Raw genomic sequence first — 21,176 nt, forward strand, 5'->3', positions numbered from 1 at the left:
ACGGACAACGCCACTAGAATGTATGTAATAGGAGGCTGAAGTAAGTGGTAAAAAAGACTTAAGTAAAAAGTATACTCATTAAAAGTGAGACAAAGACTCCAAAAAATATGCTTTATTGGTTATTATGATCTTCATTCCCTTCAACAAGAAAACACATGAACTGAACGGGCATATCAATTCATAACTTAACAAGCAGGTATTTAAAAAAAAAAAAAAAGTAGCCATAAAGTTGACAAAATTGTAACGTCTGTAAATAGGCCACGCTGAACAATATAACAGCAAGAATCATTGCAAAAGCCTTCGAAAACCGTACGGTATACATCTGCGGCTTTGTGTGAAAATGAATAATCATTGAGTATTATCTAAGTACAAAGATGCAATGCATTAGAGGATGGCCGTACAATGCCAGGAAAGACGTCAGATGACATTCAATAACATAGGTAAGAATAACATTGCTTGTTTCTTTCTTCAACACGTGATTTTCAGTTTTCATCATTTCATCGTTCATATTTTTGAAATAGACATAAGCCCATTTACATTATCTCACGCCCCCCCCCCTCTCTCTCTCCCTTGGGTCACTCTAACTGTATAAGACTACTTCTCTCTCTCTCTCTCTCATTTTTCCTTCCACCCTGTGTCGTCGATCAAGCCTGTTCCAGCCCATAATGCTCCGCTCCATCAGCGCTGTTTCAGTGGTACAGCCAAAGGCCTCTCTCTCTGTGTCCTCCGAGGTGGACCCACTAGTGTGCTATGAAATACATGTGTTACAATATTAAACTTGACAATGTATCACTAACTACTTTATATTACACAGTTCCGTGTATTTTAACTATTATTTCCATAGCCGGCAAACCTGATTCAACTTGTAAACTAATCATCAAGCACTTGAATAGGCGAATCAGGTGAGCTAGTTCAGAGCTACAACAAATTGTAAAGGGGGAGGTTTGAAAACCACTGGTCTATGTGACCGTTCAGGAATACAAATTCCCTTCCATGATTCTACTAGATATAGCAATAGAGTAGCTACCGGTTACACTGGCAGTAGTCGTTGGACTTCAAGGGCTCTCTGATGTTCTTCACCTTCCGGGCTCTTCTCTGAGGGAGAAAAAAAAAGTATTGTCTTTCTCTTTCATTTGCTGTTAAGCACTTGCTCCACTTGAATATAACTAAATGAATATTTATTTGGGTTATAGACATAGCTGTGGGAAGTCTGGGTGCTGCAGCACCCCCTGAAAAATCAGAATTTAAAAAAGTTATAAATAAAAAAACATTTTTTTCTCTCAAACCAGTAGTGCGTGCACTGGGCCTTTACTAGTCTTGTATTAGCAGACCAATACAGCTTTCTGTACAGACTTAAAATATATATATATATAAATATTGCTTATATTATATTGCTTATAGATCACTTTGGGTTATAGGTTTGGCAGTGACATTTTCATTGATCCCTCCCTCCCCTCCTGCCTGTCTTCTTACCTTAATTATTTTGTTCCTGTGGTACAGGAGAACAATGGTCACCAGGAGTAAGACCACGACCAAGCATCCTGCTCCCACTGCCACCCACACCCACAGGCTTAAGCCCAGCATGGACACCCCCTCAACGGGCTGCTGGCTGCCTTTGGTACCTGAGAGACACACAACCAGGGAGCGCCCCAGTGACGCACCTTGAAGTGACACTCACTACAAAATCTCCGTATTGACGTCAATGCACAGTTGACTCGAAATTGGGCATTTCACACTGGTTTTTCAAGTTAGGATTTGTTCCCTATCTGTCAAATGGTGTGGAGATAGAATGTACCATAGTTTCTTTTGTGAATAATTGATTTTATTGAATCACTTTAGATTAATGAGAAACATTCAAGTATTTAGTTGTTTTTACTTTTTCAACAACCCCTCCTCCCACCCTGTATTGACCAATGTCAAGGAGGGATTGAATCAAGTAAGAGCTTCCAATACCTTTACCATGATGAAAATAAAACTATGAATCAGTATACAGTGTTCATAAAGTAGTGATACTCACAGTGATCGCAAGCTGTCACAGTTTTTACATCAGAGTTAGGTCCACTGTGCCCCTGCTCATCATCTGGGCCCTTCACCGGCAAGAGGGGCTTAGCAGTCAACAAACCTGGGAGAGAAAAGACAAAAGCATTGTTATTTTCATTTTTATCATGATTGTATTGGGGATGCTACCAAAACCACCTTTTACCTACTTTTCACATTGATGGTCTGAGTCTCTTTGTGTATCTTCTCATTCTGAGTAATCTGACATGTCCATTCTCCTGTGTCTGACAGGGCCACAGAGCTGAAAGAGACATTCCCAAAGCCAGGTCGTACAGGGGCCCCTGCCGCCATTCCACCTGGACTAAGCCACTCCACACTGGGCAAGGGATCCACTCCGGTCACCTGGCACTCGAGGATAGCATTGGTGCCTTGGATGAGGACATTGGTGGGGTGGACATTGACTGGTACAGACAGGGGGGAGGAGGAAGGGAGAGGGGAAATAAAGAGGGAGGGGTAGAGTATGAAAAGAAAGAGAGGAGGAAAAGATAGGGAGAGAAGAGACAGGGGGAGAAATTGAACATGGAAGCTTTCGCCACATGAATTCTTCCATTATAATTTGCCTCTGGTGAAGACCTGGGTTTAAATACTATTTTAAATATTATATTAGCTTTAGCTTGCCTGGAGTGCTAAGTGGATGGGGATTGCACTTTTGAGACGTTTCTATTGGTTCCATTGCAACATGGAAGCTCAATCAAGCACAGATACAGCATTCAAAATAGTATTTGAACCCAGATCTGCTTGGGTGGTGTCATTCAAATGTACTAGCAATAATAATATCACTTCATTATCACTGCTATAAAAACTGCTAGTTTGCAGGACTGGTGTCCACATTCACTTGCTAAACACCCCCATAACCCCTATGTGGAGTGACACCTGTGACAATGTCGAGTCTGTGATCCATCTTTTTCCCGTCCACCATACAGATGTAATGTCCGGCGTCACCACCCTGTAGAGCAGAGATTTCCAGCTTGTCCCCTTTCATTTTCGCTCTTTCAACCATGGGAGCATTTCCTGACACGGGGAAAAGACAAGGACTATAATGAACACGTACAAAACGCCATGTGTACATTTGTTATACTTCATATGATCTCTGCAGTATTTTAGGAAACACGTATTGTCACTGCTACTTTTTCATGAAATAACCAATTTATTTCTTTATAATGAGCTCTCTTCTATCCACCTTTCCGCAGGCTGCCAGTCTTCCCATTCATGCCCATGATCGACACAGATTCACTTCCACCTACAGCTTTATGTCTCCACTCAACATCCTTGTTAGAGGTCTTGACTCCACAATAAATATTGACAGGCAGACCAATTCTCTTGTAGATCACCTCACCCACCACATGGAGAATACACAGGGCTGAGCGGAGAAAGAGAGAGAATAAGAGAGGGAGAGAAAGTACTGCAATCACTTTATTATTGTTTAAGTACTTCTGTTACTTGGTATTATTATTTATTATTAACTTTCCATTTCAATAAAGCATACTGAATTGAAATTGAATCCATAGAGAGAGATATCTGTTCATTTATTTTCCCTTTCATACTATTTGCACATTGTTACAACACTGTACATAGCCAGCAATATAACGTTTGAAATGCACATATTATTTTAAAACTTTTGTGAGTGTAATGTTTACTGTTAATTTTGGATGGTTTTTAGTTCCCTTGTTTATATCCCTCGAAACATGCGGTCTCTCCTTCACTGCAGCCGAAGTGAGTAAGACATTTAAACGTGTTAACCCTCGCAAGGCTGCAGGCCCAGACGGCATCCCCAGCCGCGCCCTCAGAGCATGCGCAGACCAGCTGGCCGGTGTGTTTACGGACATATTCAATCAATCCCTATACCAGTCTGCTGTTCCCACATGCTTCAAGAGGGCCACCATTGTTCCTGTTCCCAAGAAAGCTAAGGTAACTGAGCTAAACGACTACCGCCCCGTAGCACTCACATCCGTCATCATGAAGTGCTTTGAGAGACTAGTCAAGGACCATATCACCTCCACCCTACCTGACACCCTTGACCCACTCCAATTCGCTTACCGCCCAAATAGGTCCACAGACGATGCAATCTCAACCACACTGCACACTGCCCTAACCCATCTGGACAAGAGGAATACCTATGTGAGAATGCTGTTCATCGACTACAGCTCGGCATTCAACACCATAGTACCCTCCAAGCTCGTCATCAAGCTCGAGACCCTGGGTCTCGACCCCGCCCTGTGCAACTGGGTACTGGACTTCCTGACGGGCCGCCCCAGGTGGTGAGGGTAGGCAACAACATCTCCTCCCCGCTGATCCTCAACACTGGGGCCCCACAAGGGTGCGTTCTGAGCCCTCTCCTGTACTCCCTGTTCACCCACGACTGCGTGGCCATGCACGCCTCCAACTCAATCATCAAGTTTGCGGACGACACAACAGTGGTAGGCTTGATTACCAACAACGACGAGACGGCCTACAGGGAGGAGGTGAGGGCCCTCGGAGTGTGGTGTCAGGAAAATAACCTCACACTCAACGTCAACAAAACTAAGGAGATGATTGTGGACTTCAGGAAACAGCAGAGGGAACACCCCCCATCCACATCGATGGAACAGTAGTGGAGAGGGTAGCAAGTTTTAAGTTCCTCGGCATACACATCACAGACAAACTGAATTGGTCCACTCACACAGACAGCATCGTGAGGAAGGCGCAGCAGCGCCTCTTCAACCTCAGGAGGCTGAAGAAATTCGGCTTGTCACCAAAAGCACTCACAAACTTCTACAGATGCACAATCGAGAGCATCCTGGCGGGCTGTATCACCGCCTGGTATGGCAACTGCACCGCCCTCAACCGTAAGGCTCTCCAGAGGGTAGTGAGGTCTGCACAACGCATCACCGGGGGCAAACTACCTGCCCTCCAGGACACCTACACCACCCGATGCTACAGGAAGGCCATAAAGATCATCAAGGACATCAACCACCGAGCCACTGCCTGTTCACCCCGCTGCCATCCAGAAGGCGAGGTCAGTACAGGTGCATCAAAGCTGGGACCGAGAGACTGAAAAACAGCTTCTATCTCAAGGCCATCAGACTGTTAAACAGCCACCACTAACATTGAGTGGCTACTGCCAACACACTGTCAATGACACTGACTCTACTCCAGCCACTTTAATCATGGGAATCGATGGGAAATGATGTAAATATATCACTAGCCACTTTAAACAATGCTACCTTATATAATGTTACTTACCCTACATTGTTCATCTCATATGCATACGTTGATACTGTACTCTATATCATCGACTGCATCCTTATGTAATACATGTATCACTAGCCACTTTAACTATGCCACTTGGTTTACATACTTATCTCATATGTATATACTGTACTCGATATCATCTACTGTATCTTGCCTATGCTGCTCTGTACCATCACTCATTCATATATCCTTATGTACATATTCTTTATCCCCTTACACTGTGTATGACAGTAGTTTTTTTTGGAATTGTTAGTTAGATTACTTGCTCGTTATTACTGCATTGTCGGAACTAGAAGCACAAGCATTTCGCTACACTCGCATTAACATCTGCTAACCATGTGTATGTGACAAATAAAATTTGATTTGATTTGATTTTGTTAATAGTCTATTCCACTTCCATTGGCAATGTAAACATATGTTTCCCATGCCCATAACGCCCTTTGAATGTAATAGAAAGAGAAAGAAGAGAAAAAGGGGTGTGTGTGCGTGTGTGTGAGAGAGAAGGGTCAAAGTAAGAGTAAAATGAATACAATAACATTTTAATATTTCAATCATGTAGTGTAGATCTTTACCCACCAAACACAAACCAGGACAAGGTCTTCATTTTGGACATTTTATCTGAAATCTGGAATACAAATGTAAATTACATTCTTGCAGTCAAAATGCATAGAACATTTTAAGGAGAGATTGACACTTTTGAAACATCTAAAATGTCAAATATATTCTATAAAAATTATCTTAAACGTTTGTTTGGCTTAAGTACATTTCTAAGTAGAGTTTAATCTAGACTATGTTCTTACATGTGCTTCTGTTTGAGCGAACTTGTGGTTTCTAACCACAATTTTGAAATTGACAAAAATGCAGTAGCCAAATTATTCTTAGATTCGTATTATCATGATGTATTATCGAACCTTGATTACTCACAAACAGTGATAGGCTACAGACAATTATTGTTTGATATTGTGTAGGCTATTGAGTAGGCGGTTAATCTATGGTTGATTTATTTGCAAAGAAGTAGCCTAACAAATAAAGCATGGTTAAAAACGTAGATGCCTGTTCGATAAAAGCCTATGCTACAATTTCTAATTGATATACTATTGATAAAGAGCGATTCATTTGCTATAACTATTATTTTTTACACATATAATTATTCAAGTTAATGAAACATCCTACATTTCCTTGTGTGTTATGGAACATTGTAATAGCCTACTTGATCGTGGTGATTCAACAGTTTTAAGGCCAGGCCTCACAGGCTGAAACGATTTTTTTTTGCATCTACCTATCAGTTTTGACATTTGTTGGTGTTTGTCTGTTAATATTTGTATTTTCAAAAAGTAAACATAAAAATGCCAAAAAACTTGATGAAAATGTAGATTTTCTTTAGTTAATCATACTACCATCATCAACATTTTAATGAATTTTAAACACTCGACATATATCAATATTTTCAAAGCTCACTACAATAAATTACAGATAATATAAATTCCCATTTCATAGAGAGTGTCACAAACTGGACTATATTTAGTAACTTACTTTGAAGAGATGGTGATTCGGTCTAAATATACGTTTGGTAGTCTAAATTCAGTGTATTAACTGCCATTTCCCTGAAGTCAGACTCTTCCCACACCCCAACTAAGAAGCATCTGAGTTAATCAAATTTTAGTCCGGTCCGGGAGTGTTTTAACAAAATGAAACCAAAATATTTAGGCTGGCTTCGTGCAGAAAAATGGATTTGTGCAATATAGTTGTGTCTAAATTCAACTGTTAAAGGTTGATTATCCGTTCCCTCTTGCCTTCAGCATTTCCCACGTTAAAAAAATACAAATAAAACTCCTCTCCGGGTAAAAAAAACAACCTATATAGCCCATGTAACTGAACTAGCTCCGACAAAACATACGGAAACATTAATATTACCTGATCTGATTTGTAATTTACCTGAACTGGATTCTCAAAACGTCTTAGGTTACAAAAATCGGAGAAAAAAAATCCTTACGCGACAATACACTAATGAGTATGCGTTGAGGATAGTGACAGTAGAGCAGAATGAGATCGAAGAAAAAACTTCTGCACTTTGGAAAGATTGTGGGTTTCCGCATGCTACCTGCATGCGTCTTTGCAAACCCCTTATTTTTATTCTGTATTTACCTTCCACCACAGTGACACAACTTCATGGGAAATGGGCTCCTTACTATTAAAAGGTGCAATCTACAAAATGTGCTGTATATGGGAAACATTGCATTTGCGCTGACTGACTGCATATAACTAACAAGTATCGTGACATACTTTGTGATATCCTTTATAACGTGAACTTGACCGCGATACCGCCTGAACGTCTAATGTAAATATAGTATGTGCTTTTGCATTATCAATTGTAGCCTACTTTAAAAATCGACCTCATAAAACCACGCTATTAAAGAAAATAAATGTCGGATAGTCTATCATCCAAATAAGTCGAATGGCAAAACTGATATTAATCAATGGGATGGCCTTGGGTCTTCCATGCATGTGGCCATGAAGATATACACACCTGAAAGACTACTAAATTAGTTATTTGAAGATCCTAGTAACAGCCAAGTAAAATGAGTCACAATGCAGTATGGTGTCAGGTATAACTGATATCAACCAATTAAGGGGAGGTGAGGGCCCTCGGAGTGTGGGCCCTCAGGAGGAGGTGAGGGCCCTCGGAGTGTGGTGTCAGGAAAATAACCTCACACTCAACGTCAACAAAACTAAGGAGATGATTGTGGACTTCAGGAAACAGCAGAGGGAACACCCCCCCATCCACATCGATGGAACAGTAGTGGAGAGGGTAGCAAGTTTTAAGTTCCTCGGCATACACATCACAGACAAACTGAATTGGTCCACTCACACAGACAGCATCGTGAGGAAGGCGCAGCAGCGCCTCTTCAACCTCAGGAGGCTGAAGAAATTCGGCTTGTCACCAAAAGCACTCACAAACTTCTACAGATGCACAATCGAGAGCATCCTGGCGGGCTGTATCACCGCCTGGTATGGCAACTGCACCGCCCTCAACCGTAAGGCTCTCCAGAGGGTAGTGAGGTCTGCACAACGCATCACCGGGGGCAAACTACCTGCCCTCCAGGACACCTACACCACCCGATGCTACAGGAAGGCCATAAAGATCATCAAGGACATCAACCACCGAGCCACTGCCTGTTCACCCCGCTGTCATCCAGAAGGCGAGGTCAGTACAGGTGCATCAAAGCTGGGACCGAGAGACTGAAAAACAGCTTCTATCTCAAGGCCATCAGACTGTTAAACAGCCACCACTAACATTGAGTGGCTACTGCCAACACACTGTCAATGACACTGACTCTACTCCAGCCACTTTAATAATGGGAATTGATGGGAAATGATGTAAATATATCACTAGCCACTTTAACAATGCTACCTTATATAATGTTACTTACCCTACATTATTCATCTCATATGCATACGTAGATACTGTACTCTATATCATCGACTGCATCCTTATGTAACACATGTATCACTAGCCACTTTAACTATGCCACTTGGTTTACATACTCATCTCATATGTATATACTGTACTCGATATCATCTACTGTATCTTGCCTATGCTGCTCTGTACCATCACTCATTCATATATCCTTATGTACATATTCCTTATCCCCTTACACTGTGTATAAGACAGTAGTTTTTTTGGAATTGTTAGATTACTTGTTCGTTATTACTGCATTGTCGGAACTAGAAGCACAAGCATTTCGCTACACTCGCATTAACATCTGCTAACCATGTGTATGTGACAAATAAAATTTGATTTGATTTAACCCCCCACCAAGCCACACAATGATCCCACTCCCACCCTGTGATGAAGACAGGACCTATGATTGCACTCTCACCATGTGTCCCTGTCATGTAACAAACCTCAGGAAGATATTGAGCCTGTGGCCTGAAGCCAGTGCAGAGCACCATGACTCACCTGGTGTCCCTGGCTCTTCAGTAAGAGCCTGAATGTAAGGACCCAGCGCAGCAGGGCCACTAGAGGACCAGTCACATCCATCTCAACACAATCACACAACAAGCAGGGGCAGCAGAAAGACATCTTTATTTTGTCACAGCAGAAGTAACAAAAAGTTATTTATTTTAACAAAATAAACAAAACTACGCCAAGATATCACCCTCACCACACTTGAAAGAACAACCAGTTTGGTTTAGGTTTTTTTAATACACATTTTATGACATTTTTTTGTATATTAACTCTCTATTACTGTGGATGCCGAACTTATGAAAATGCCATGTCGGAACACAGAAGGGGGAGAGAAGGGAGGCGGTGCTTGGCTTAAGAAGCATTGACAACACAACATATGCTAGTCAATAAGAGATGAGTGGCTTGTTGTTCAGGGAAGAGGGGGGTGGGAACATTGTTGCATTAGACACTGTATAATGATACCAGTATCTATTATGAGTTGACTGGTGTCAGTTGCAAGATGAGTATAGACTTAGAAGGGGTGAACACACCAGCAGCCTTCCACCAACACTAGTGTTTATTGTAAAAGTGAAATAAAAATTGAAAAAAGACACTTCTCCTTTAAACACCCCATCCATTCCACCTGCCTGTGTCTGCGTACATAGCTGTAGGAAAAGTGTATTTATTTAAACCCTACATTTGTCAGTTCAGAAGCTTATGTCAGAGCATTCTTAGTAGCTCAGTGTGACAGTGTGTACATGTTAGCGACCCTCTTCCCCTCCCTAAGTGAAACTCTGCCCCCCTCCGTTCACTCGGTGACTCTCCGGTAGAAGTAGAGGTAACCCAGGTCCTTAGGCGGCTTCTCTGAGGCACACACTTTCTGATCGTTAAAGATAACCCACCTGTGAGTGAGAGAAGAGGGAAGAGAAAAGGCAGACAGACAGACAGACAGACAGACAAGAAAAAGTACTTTAAAGCTTTGTCGAGATTGTTACAGCCACAGAATCTCAATAGCAACACCATGCGCCACAGCAGTGGGGTATTAAGTAGAACGACATTCATGTATCAAGTGTGTGTATAAAGGAGTGGTTTCTTCTATATGAAATGAAAGAGGATGGCGCTTACTGTTGGTCCTTCTTGATGTGGCAGACGTAGTGGCCGCACATAGTGCTCGTGCCCATGTGACTGATGAAGGCAAACAGCTCATACTCTGGAAGAGAGGGGGAGGGAGAGGAGTGGGGGGGAATAGAGGAGGGAGAAAAAACAAGACATGCAAAGAGACATCAGTGACAGTGTACATCTATACTGCAAATGGAATCAATTGGGAGTCTGTGCGTATTGTCAAAACACATTTAAATATGCTTTCCACAAAGAGTAAGTCAATAACCAATACATGTTGAGGGGGGAAAAAAGGAGTATATTCTTTGTTTTCCAGGAGTGCATACCTGTTCTTATAATTTCAAAAAACAAAAAAAGATGCTTGAAGAGAATATTAAAATATGTTCAAACATCCAACCCAAACTGAACCCACTCCCTTCCTCTCACTGTTGACTTACTGCCAGGTCCGTCTCGGACTTTAGGCCCAGGAGGGGGCTCCCTGGACCCCTCACTCTCGGCGGCCGAGCGGCCCCCCTCCGAAACTTCCATGGACTCTAGATCATCCAGGTGGGAGAAGATCCAGTCCACGGCGCGCTCTAGGACGTTACTCTGGAAGAGAGGGATAGGAGAGACCACTTGGTTAAAAGGTTGGAGACCTGACCAGCAGCACAAATGAGTGTGAACTTCAACCGTGTGCTAGAATAGAGTATATTGTGCCAAAGGTCTAATCATATCAGTAAATTCCACAAGGTGAATACAGCTACTGAGCATGTGTGAAATCTCACTGCAGTTTTTGTATTATTTCTTTGAAGCAACATCAAGGAGTGCTGTCACGACAGCAGTGCTAGATGTGAAGGGTAGTAATGTTAAGGGAAACACTGTCTCACCGTGGCCCTCAGTGCTCGCGTGGCCTGGTCTCGGCTGAAGCCCATGGAGACGATGGTTGCTAGGTGCTCCTCAGAAACGCTCTCTGTGGGCGTGGTTCCGGGAGCCGAGCTGGTGCCTGGCAACACCATGGGAGCGGAGAAATCTGCAGCCAATCCACAGATGGGGAGGAAACGTGAATGTAATCGTGAAATTACTATTGTAAAACTTGAGTAACAACATTGCTGGAAATTACTGACTGGTTCTACTTCACGTTCAAACACATGGCAGTCCATACCATCTAATTAAATCACTTACATTTCTCAACAACCACCACCCACTTACAGCCCTACATCCATGACAGACACGTGTTTGACGGTGTATTTGGCACAACTGATCCCACCTGGGTCGTCCATATGGCCCATGACCCAGTTCATGGCTCCGTCGATTCCAGTATTCCCAGTATAGTACACAGCCTTCCTGCAGGCCTCCAGTGGGAATCCCATCTCACACAACTGGGACACGGTGGAGTCGTCCAGGACTGGGGCTGAGAGATAGAGATAGAGAGCGAGGAGGGGACAGGGTCTAATTATGTGGATGCACTCCACAGACGGCAGCAACAATAAGGATGTCATGAATGGACCTAACTGCTGAGAAACTGGACATTTGGAGACGGACAACAAAATAAAACCACGTTGGCAAACCATACTAAACTCATATTCTGGACAATAAGAGCAAACCAAGTCTCTTTCGCACCACATCACCTCATTGAAAATACAAAAACAAACTTCAAAAAAAAGGTTTGAACACAAAAACATGGAGAAAACATAAAAGAGGGAAAGAAGAAAGGAAAAGATGGTGACGGGACGACAGGATGAAGGAAGGGAAGATCAGAAAAGACAGACAGACTGACACAGTAGTGGGGAGTAGAGCGAGTCGTCCTCCTCGTTGCCGTGGGAACCCAGGATACCTTTGACCTCCACGTCAGGGGTCATGAGAGGGGGTGGGGCCACCTCTGGCAGAAGCTCCTCCCCCGGCTGCTGGCCGGTCCCACGGAGTGCAGTCAGGTCCAGCGTGTCGGGAACGTCGATGCTTACGTCTGCAGGGATAAACAAACATTATTTAGTTGACCGGGACTGTGCCACATTAATCTAACGTTTCAGTTCTCCCATTAATGGAAAAGTCATTTCATCTGTGGTTCCTTGGACTTGTCAAGAAACTACAGTGGAATTTCCCACGTGAACTTAACTGATAGCGTCTGTGATAACCCACAGGTGTAGATGTTGCATGCGTATGTAAATGACAATACAATTAAATACAGAAGATCATGTAGACCTTGTTTACACAGCAGACTACTCACCCAGTTTCTTGGGGACCCAGTCCTGTCCAAAAGTGAACTTCTTAACCTGGATAACCATGTGGTCAGGGAAAGAGGCAAAGCGGGTGGTCCTGAAAGAGGGATGAAGAGAGAGAGAGGGAGACTAATTACAAACAACATTTTCCCTAGGAAAATGCATCGATTGATGGATGATTTAATTCAGTGGTGTTTTACAACTCCAGCCCCCCCAACAGCACAGATTTTTGTTGTACCCCCCCGGACAAACTCACCTGATTCAACTCATTGAGGGCTTGATGATTAGTTGACAAGTTGAATCAGGCGTGCCTGTCCGGGGCTATAACAAAAATCTGTGCTGTGGTGGGTACTCGTGGACTGGAGTTGGGAAATACATTTCATTGACCGGGAAACTGATGCTAGATTGATTGACTGACTGAATCGTGTGCGTTGTCATACTTGGTGGCGGTGGTCTTGGCCTGCGCGGCGGAGCTCCAGAAGTCTGTGAGAGTCTCCGGTTCGCTGAGCGCCGCCATGCACGCTGTGAACGGGATACAGGCGCGCACCGGCGCGGGGGGAGGGGCTCCCGACGAGTCTGCCTCCTCGCGCCGACGCTCAGCCTCCTGCAGCTCCTCTGATAGAGACAATTAATTTTTTACATTTAAATAAATGTTATTTTATGAAGAACATACACTACCGTTCAAAAGTTTGGGGTCACTTAGAAATGTCCTTGTTTTTGAAAGAAAAGCACATTTTTGTCCATTAAAATAACATCAAATTGATCAGAAATACAGTGTAGACATTGTTAATGTTGTAAATGGCTATTGTTGCTGGAAACAGCTGATTTTTAATGGAATATCTACATAGGTGTACAAAGGCCCATTATCAGCAACCATCACTCCTGTGTTCCAATGGCACGTTGTGTTAGCTAATCCAAGTTTATAATTTTAAAAAGGCTAAATGATCATTAGAAAACCCTTTTGCAATTATGTTAGCACAGCTGAAAACTGTTGTGCTGATTAAAGGAGCAATAAAACTGCCCTTTAGACTAGTTGAGTATCTGGAGCATCAGCATTTGTGGGTTTGATTACAGGCTCAAAATGGCCAGAAACAAGGAACTTTCTTCTGAAACTCGTCAGTCTATTCCTGTTCTGAGAAATGAAGGCAATTCCATGTGAGAAATTGCCAAGAAAATGAAGATCTCATACAACGCTGTGTAATACTCCCTTCACACAACAGTGTAAACTGTCTCTAACCAGAATAGAAAGAGGAGTGGGAGGCCACGGTGCACAACTGAGCAAGAGGACAATTAGAGTACATTAGTGTGTCTAGTTTGAGAAACAGACGCCTCACAAATCCTCAACTGGCAGCTTCATTAAATAGTACCCGCAAAACACCCGTCTCAACGTCAACAGTGAAGAGGTGACTCCGGGATGCTGGCCTTCTTGGCAGAGTTGCAAAGAAAAAGTTCTCAGACTGGCTAATAAAAAGAAAAGATTAAGATGGGAAAAAGAACACAGACACTGGACAGAGGAAGATTGGAAAAAAGTGTTATGGACAGACAAATCTAAGTTTGAGGTGTTCTGATCACAAAGAACAACATTCGTGAGACGCAGAAAAAAATGAAGATGCTGGAGGAGTGCTTGACGCCATCTGTCAAGCATGGTGGAGGCAATGTGATGCTCTGGGGTGCTTTGGTGATGGTAGTGGGAGCTTTGTACAGGGTAAAAGGGATCTTGAAGGACAAAGGCTATCACTCCATTTTGCAATGCCATGCCATACCCTGTGGACAGCGCTTAATTGGAGCCAATTTCCTCCTAAAACAGGACAATGACCCAAAGCACAGCTCCAAACTATGCAAGACCTATTTACGGAAGATGCAGTCAGCTGGTATTGTGTCTATAATGGAGTGGCCAGCACAGTCACCAGATCTCAACCCTAATTGAGCTGTTGTGGGAGCATCTTGACCGTACGTAAGAAGTGCCCATCAAGCCAACCCAACTTGTGGGAGGTGCTTCAGGAAGCATGGGGTGAAATCTCTTCAGATTACCTCAACAAATTGACAACTAGAATGCCAAAGGTCTATAAGGCTGTAATTGCGGCAAATGGAGGATTCTTTGACGAAAGCAAATTTTGAAGGACACAATTATTTCAATTAAAAATCATTATTTACAACTTTGTCAACATCATGACTATATTTCCTATTCATTTTGCAACTCATTTCATGTATTTCTAAGTGACCCCAAACTTTTGAACGGTAGTGCATTTGACTTATAAAAACTTGTTGGTTGACTTATTTAATGAGGCTTCAATAAAAAACAAGGGCAGTTGATGGAGCAGAAGTAGACTCGCTGACACAAACTACATTTCCCTTGAGCCCCTCACCGGTGTTGGTGGCCTGGTCCATGGGCACAGGTAGCTGGAGGATGTAGTCCACCCTCTGCGTGTACTTTGCTTTCTGTGATTGCTGACACACGATCCTCTCCTCTACTAAGAAACGGAAGGCTTCAGACGGGTTCACCCCCGAACGACAGTTTCTCTGAAGTGGAGGTTAATAAAACAAAACTAAGAAAATGGGGTACGACAGGAGGGAAAAATCTGATGACAGAAGATGGAACGGGATGAGTATGGGATGACTTTACCTCCACCATATTAATGAAGTGTAATAAGAACTCCTGGGCGTCTTGTTGCCGATTGGTGGAGAACTCTGGGTGGCCCCGCCCAACAAGTGCTTTGAACATGCGTGCCGCTATGCCAACCTGGTCACCCTGGAAACAAAACAAAAAAAATGTTATTTAGACAATACACATGGAAAGTGAACATACAATCGCATAATGTAAACAACTGGACAAATCTTGTCATTTTGGAGGCAGGTGTTTGAGGCGCCAGTGCGCCAGGTTGCTAGCATTCTGACTTAAGAAAAACTTCTGCACAATCTTCCAGTGCTTCCATTCACTTACTCTGGGTTCAGAGCTGGGTTCAGAGCCCTCTCCGGGGTCAGGTGCTGGTTTGGAATACTCGCCCGACAACAGACCATAGCCCAGCTTTGCTCTGAAATAAGGAAGAGATGTTGAACACCAAAACAACATTGGAATAAAGTCCATTTAAAAATGTAGAAATAGAGGATAATAAAAACAGGAATTACTGATCCATCGGGAGAAATTCTACTTCTTAAAACTCTTATAAATTATTGGGAAGTGTTGAAGGAGATTTGGTCCTAAGCCTGCAGATAGGTTTTTAGCCTGCATTGTTTTTCAAATACTTAAAAATAAGTGCTAACAATTATCATCCCTGTATTTTATCTAATGGTAGCAGTGGCCATAGAAATTGATTGTTTTTGCTCAGATAAGTGAACAGTTAATGACATCTGGTGGAGAAAGGCTGGCCTTTAGACAATGACCTACTGTCCATCCAAACATAACACATGCCTCTCACAGTGCCAATGACTATGCATGTGTGCCATAACAGTTGTATGCCAGTGTGACTAGCTTTGAATACACATGTGTTATAACCCTGACTCTGTGCTACTTCGACGCAGGTGTGTGTAGTCTCAAGGTTGTTGGGAAAGGGCAGGTTTAATGAACCTTATTTATGTTTGAGACGAAATGGTTAACAACGTTAAGTTTTGTGTGTGTGTGTGTGTGTGTGTGTATGTGTATGTGTATGTGTATGTGTATGTGTATGTGTATGTGTATGTGTATATGTATATGTATATGTATATGTATATGTATATGTATATATATATATATATATATATATATATATATATTACACTGGGGGAGGGAAACAGCATTTGGTAGAAACTCACACTTGGGTTTTGAAGTCCTGGGTGGGGTCGCTTGGAGCTTCATCGAAGATCTTGTCAATGTTGGAGACGTACCTGAGGCGGGGTACACACATGACAGAGGGGTTTCGTGAGTATTTTCCAGCACTCTTTTCACAATCCGTCTCAATTTCTCTGTATCTCAGAGCCAATGGGCCCTGGTCAAAAGTAGTGCACTAGAAAAGGAATAGAGTTGAATCTGGGACGCAGACTAAGAGGTAGAAGTGATAGACGGTTACTGACTTGCTCTGGAAGTCAGGCACGGTGAAGAGGACTTGCATGACCGAGTTGAGGTAGCAGCTGTTGCCCAGGTTCTTCATGCCGGTGAGGCCGGGGCCTGACAGAGGCCGGAGGGTGGCCCCTGACTCCTGGATCACCTCCCACTCCCCCACACGCTGGTTCACCGCTATCTCCAGCTCTGTCATCGTATGCTCCGTCTGCAGGGGAAGAGAGGTGTCGAGGAGAGAGAGAAGAGAAACGGGGAAGGAACCGGAGAGGGAAAGACAATGACAGATGAACCAGATGGAGAGGACTGATCTCACAATAAGCCCCATCTCTCATTTTGTTGTTATAACACAATAAATATGAGCTATTTAAAATGGGGCCAGGCCAGCTTTGAACATAATTTTGTCACTAAAACACTGGTACGGCAAGTACGGAAAAGTATAGTCCTTATTCATGAAGGAAAATGTCTGTCACTAAAGAAGAAGAGTCCTTAAACCACAACACTGCAGCAGGAGAGAGCCTGCCCATCGAGACCCTGTATCTTTATTGATTTCGGCAGTCCTACCTTTTCCATGGTCATCATGTCGATGCCAAAGTGGGACAGGTGTTCGGGGAGCTTTGGATCCAGTACCATATCATCCTCGTCATAGGAGTACACATCTGGAAAGGCCACAGAAGCAAGTCAGACATCAAAAGCTCAAAGAATATAGCCTCTTACCCAGTTATAACTGTCTTCGAGTCAGACTTAAGTCTCAGAGTCCTTTTCCTTGCCAGTGTCTTCTTAATCTTCCCTTTTTAATAATAAGGGTAAGCTTCTCAATAGGGATTTGGTGACTGCTGGAATATTGGGACAAGTGACAAGCACTTGGTAAATAAAAAGGTATTGTGTTGTTTCAAGTGTCCAAGTATTTGTATTGTGTTGTCATCACCTGCTCCGTCGGGGGTGATGGTGCCCAGTTTGACGGCTAGAGGGTGTCCCGTCTGCTGGAAGTGCAGGAGGGCATGGTTGTTCCCCCCGGAGCCGTCAAAATACCTGCGACCGCAGAACACCCTTCCGTCCGACAGGTTCATCCACAGGTTCTCCTGCAGGTCACACACCTCACACCGCCAACCACTGGAAGACAGAGATGGAGCGAAAGGGGGGAAAGATGGAGGGGTGGGGAGAGCCAGAGAGAGAAAGAGAGAATCATCAAATGGTGGAGTGGAAGATGTAGGGACAATGAGAGATTGATAGAGAATTAACGATCATTCACCGAAACATTTATTTAGGCTACATATTGACATACATTATTTAATCTATTAATTACACTATCAGACCTTGTATAGGGTCCAAGTCTATAATTAAATTAATGGACATTTATGAAGCAAAAAGGAGGAAAATTGTCAACGTGTAAGTTCCTTTAATGCTGGAGTGCTCGTAACATTGTAGCCAATGCCAGCTCAGAACAACAACCTAGCCTAACCAGTCTCTCACCTGGGAGGGATCTTGGTGCCGTTGTCGAGCTGCTTGAGTTCGACGGCGTGCCGGGACTCCGCCCGCACCTCGCCGTCCCACTGCTGCACCTGCAGGGCATGAGACACTGAGTCTGCAGACATCAGCCCTGCCATGGCTAGAGATACCTATAGGGATATAGAGAAGGTTACAACAAGAATGCATGGTCAATTTCTATGAAGTGTAACACCTAGAGCAGGGGTCGTCAACAGGCTGCCCGTAGGCCAGAACCCTCCCGCTAGTGTTTTTTTTGCCCCTCAAAGTTTTGTAAAAAAAAAAATAATAATTGGTGGAGTGTTCCCAAAAAATACTAAATTCAGCCAAAATTAGTTTACTTCAGGAAATCTGTTCCCAAGTAATTCCCCACAACAACAACAAAAATTTGTGATCGTGTCTCAATTATTTTCAAACACAATTTATTTTGGGCTTAGCTGTGGTCAATTTGCAGAGGACAAATTATAATTAATTTCCATCTCCCAGACCATTCCCTCTGACACAAAAAAAAAGCAGAATCCTGTCAGTTTCCTATGCACACACTGAATGAAGAGATTCAAAACTACATGCCCATGGCAATGATAGGGCCTATTTCTAAACACAGACAAACGCACAACACTCTTAAGAGATAATTAGCTAAGTTGAGGCAACACTTGAAGTGTTCACCCACAAAGTGTCTCACCCGCTCTCTCACAAGGTCCGGCATGGTGGCGAGGTCATCGGCTGCAACTTCCTGTCTATCAGGGAAGAGGACGACTTTTACTTCCTCCTCATACTGCTCCTGCTCCACGTTGAACCCTCCCTCGATACCTGAGATAGAGAGAGGAGGAGGAGTGTCAATAGTCATGATATAAGCTTCATCGATCTATCATGGCAGAGTCATTTCTGAAAGTTTTGGTTCAACTGGATAGAATGGAAAATGTTGGTGTCAGCATCCCTAAAGGCTAGCCTGGGTACCAGTATGTTTAGTTATCAATCCACTCTTTATCATATGCTAAACACATGCTTTTCATGACATGGAATACAAGGATTGGAATGTTCGTAGAAACAGACTGGTACCCAGGCTACCTGAAGGCTGCCTCGGGATTCTTTGCACCTTCATAGCCCTGTCTGCTGAAAATGTGTTACTGTTAACTCTGCTGTTACCTATGGCTAATCGGGTTGGCTTCTTCTTGGGTGGGTCACCGGATCCAGAGTTCTCCTCATCTTCCTTCTGGGGAAAATGACAGTTCAAATTTAGTGAATTGTGGAATGTCTCCATCCACAAGAAAGGTGGGGCAGCAGGGTAGCCAAGTGGTTAGTGTTGGACTAGGTTTTAAGTTCAAATCCCAGAGCTGACAAATCGGTCGTTCTGCCCCTGCCCTGGCAGAACGACACACACTGCCGTCATTGAAAATAAGAATTTGTTCTTATAGAGAGCAATCCAAACGGAATTAAAACCTGCTGAACAGGCCTCATTAGATGCTGCCACTTATATTACTTTTGTACCGTCAATACTTTTGATAACAACTGAAATTTGGTATCAATGTGTTTGTGTGGCCGCTATTTTTATTTTACCTTTATTTAACTTGGTAGTTATATAAACAAATTCTTATTTTCAATTAACAGAACGACAGACGTTTACCTTGTCAGCTCTGGGATTCGATCTTGCAACCTTTCGGTTACTAGTCCAACGCTCTAACCACTAGGCTACCTGCCGTCCCAAGTGCCTCTACTGCTGGCTAGGCTACCTGCCGCCACAAGTGCCTCTACTGCTGGCTAGACTCAGCCAGAGACTTCAGTAAACGGTTTGAAGGAACAGCGTGTAACTCACCGGAGCTTTGCGGGTCCGGGAGATGTGCAGGTAAGCCCGCTGTCCGCTCCTGGTGTGGTGTCTATCCACATACTGGCTGCCGAACCCAAGGAAACTGTTCATGCACACATATAAGCCTCCTTCACTCTCCTAAAAAAAAAGTTAAAATAAATGCGAGAACATTAAAAAGGGTTAGGCATTACATTGGCTGTCTTGGTAACTGGACAGCTGCTAGTTTACCCAACAACATGTAACCGTACAGTAGTTTATTTCCCACGCGACCAACTCATAACACTGAAGATTATCATGACAACAAATGACAGTGTGATTTTCTAGCATGCTAACTAGCAAGTCAGTTAGCTAAACAGTTGGAATGACACGTCGAGTGACAGCCATAGTTAGCCAACTGGCTAGCTAGCGTTAAACTTGAAATGTAATGTTGGCTAACTACGTAACGTTACTGCGAGTTCATGATGATAGTCGGAAATTATTTGACAACCTCTGGTTACTGCAGCTTGCCAACGTTAGCTGAATGGTAAAGATGTTAGCTGGCTAACGTTAACGTTTCTCAATGTAGCTACAGTAACGTTAGCAAACTAGTTAACGCGTTAGCTAGCTATTGTTGTGACTAGCTAACTACCCACTAGCTAGCTGTATAACTGGTAATACACATATAAAAATTATAAAAAACAGCCCCAAAGAAAAAGTGTATATAAAAAAAGACAGGTTTAATACGAAGCTAATAACGTTCGATCAGAAGATGGGTTACTCACCGGAGAAGAAAATGACAAGGCGCATTCGTCTTTGTGGACACGGTCCCCGGGCCTCGGAACCCGAATTGTGGACAGCACCGACATCAAAACCTCGCTTACCTCCGCCATCTCAAACTAACTAATTCTGCCTTCCAGTCGACCACTTGTTCCTGAGTTTGGACCCCAAGCTTTTGATTCCCCAGCTTTGAATATTGTCTGTTTGTATTGCTCTTCCCCTCTCTCTGTCTTCCTCCCAATGAATGGCTTGATGCCCCCCTGTTTGTGTGGACTCAAGGCCGAACGCGTATAGCACGCACCCGGTATCGTGGTAATCGTAATATATAGAGTATAAACTACCGCACAATTATGCGATGTTGCGTTTGAGAGAGAAACATGAATTAAGTATGAATTCAGATAACGTTTTAATATAGATTTGATTAATTGGCTATTTAACTTCTAACAAAGACATACAATAAAACGCACAGGCAAAATAGACAACATCTGCTTTATATCAAACGTAACCTTTTCAGTAATTACGGTCATGTTTAAAGGCTCGCCACCTCGA

The 21,176-nt window shown here is 43.2% G+C and overlaps 2 protein-coding genes across 6 annotated transcripts; both read right to left on the reverse strand.

The window, feature by feature from the left end:
- Positions 1-97: 97 nt before the first annotated feature.
- LOC112223121 (hemicentin-1) lies at positions 98-7,370 on the reverse strand. Of its 3 annotated transcripts, none has more exons than XM_042304478.1 (9): positions 7,225-7,370; positions 5,866-5,914; positions 3,239-3,418; positions 2,932-3,069; positions 2,208-2,459; positions 2,018-2,122; positions 1,474-1,622; positions 1,028-1,095; positions 98-748 (listed from the first exon to the last, which is right to left on the reverse strand). In XM_042304478.1, exons 2-9 carry the CDS (start codon positions 5,900-5,902, stop codon positions 679-681), a joined length of 999 nt encoding a protein of 332 aa, XP_042160412.1. In that variant the 5' UTR covers positions 5,903-5,914; positions 7,225-7,370; the 3' UTR covers positions 98-678. The 3 variants fall into 3 exon arrangements, with proteins under 3 accessions (XP_042160412.1, XP_042160414.1, XP_042160413.1); XM_042304480.1 differs by having other exon boundaries at positions 7,204-7,363; XM_042304479.1 differs by lacking the exon at positions 7,225-7,370 and adding an exon at positions 6,823-7,117.
- A 1,987-nt stretch (positions 7,371-9,357) lies between these two features.
- On the reverse strand, positions 9,358-20,980 carry usp5 (ubiquitin specific peptidase 5 (isopeptidase T)). Of its 3 annotated transcripts, none has more exons than XM_042304482.1 (20): positions 20,633-20,980; positions 19,881-20,009; positions 19,214-19,277; positions 18,750-18,877; positions 18,056-18,201; positions 17,511-17,695; positions 17,147-17,241; positions 16,600-16,793; positions 16,342-16,413; positions 15,494-15,584; positions 15,176-15,301; positions 14,919-15,072; positions 12,993-13,167; positions 12,561-12,649; positions 12,114-12,299; positions 11,604-11,747; positions 11,224-11,366; positions 10,795-10,945; positions 10,364-10,448; positions 9,358-10,140 (listed from the first exon to the last, which is right to left on the reverse strand). In XM_042304482.1, the coding sequence occupies exons 1-20, from the start codon at positions 20,738-20,740 to the stop codon at positions 10,047-10,049; spliced, it is 2,559 nt and encodes an 852-aa protein (XP_042160416.1). In that variant the 5' UTR covers positions 20,741-20,980; the 3' UTR covers positions 9,358-10,046. The 3 variants fall into 3 exon arrangements, with proteins under 3 accessions (XP_042160416.1, XP_042160415.1, XP_042160417.1); XM_042304481.1 differs by having other exon boundaries at positions 19,214-19,280; positions 20,633-20,976; XM_042304483.1 differs by having other exon boundaries at positions 12,171-12,299; positions 19,214-19,280; positions 20,633-20,958.
- Between the last annotated feature and the right edge of the window lie 196 nt (positions 20,981-21,176).

This window comes from Oncorhynchus tshawytscha, linkage group LG23 (assembly GCF_018296145.1).
Source record: "Oncorhynchus tshawytscha isolate Ot180627B linkage group LG23, Otsh_v2.0, whole genome shotgun sequence".
NCBI classification, from domain to species: Eukaryota; Metazoa; Chordata; class Actinopteri; order Salmoniformes; family Salmonidae; genus Oncorhynchus; species Oncorhynchus tshawytscha.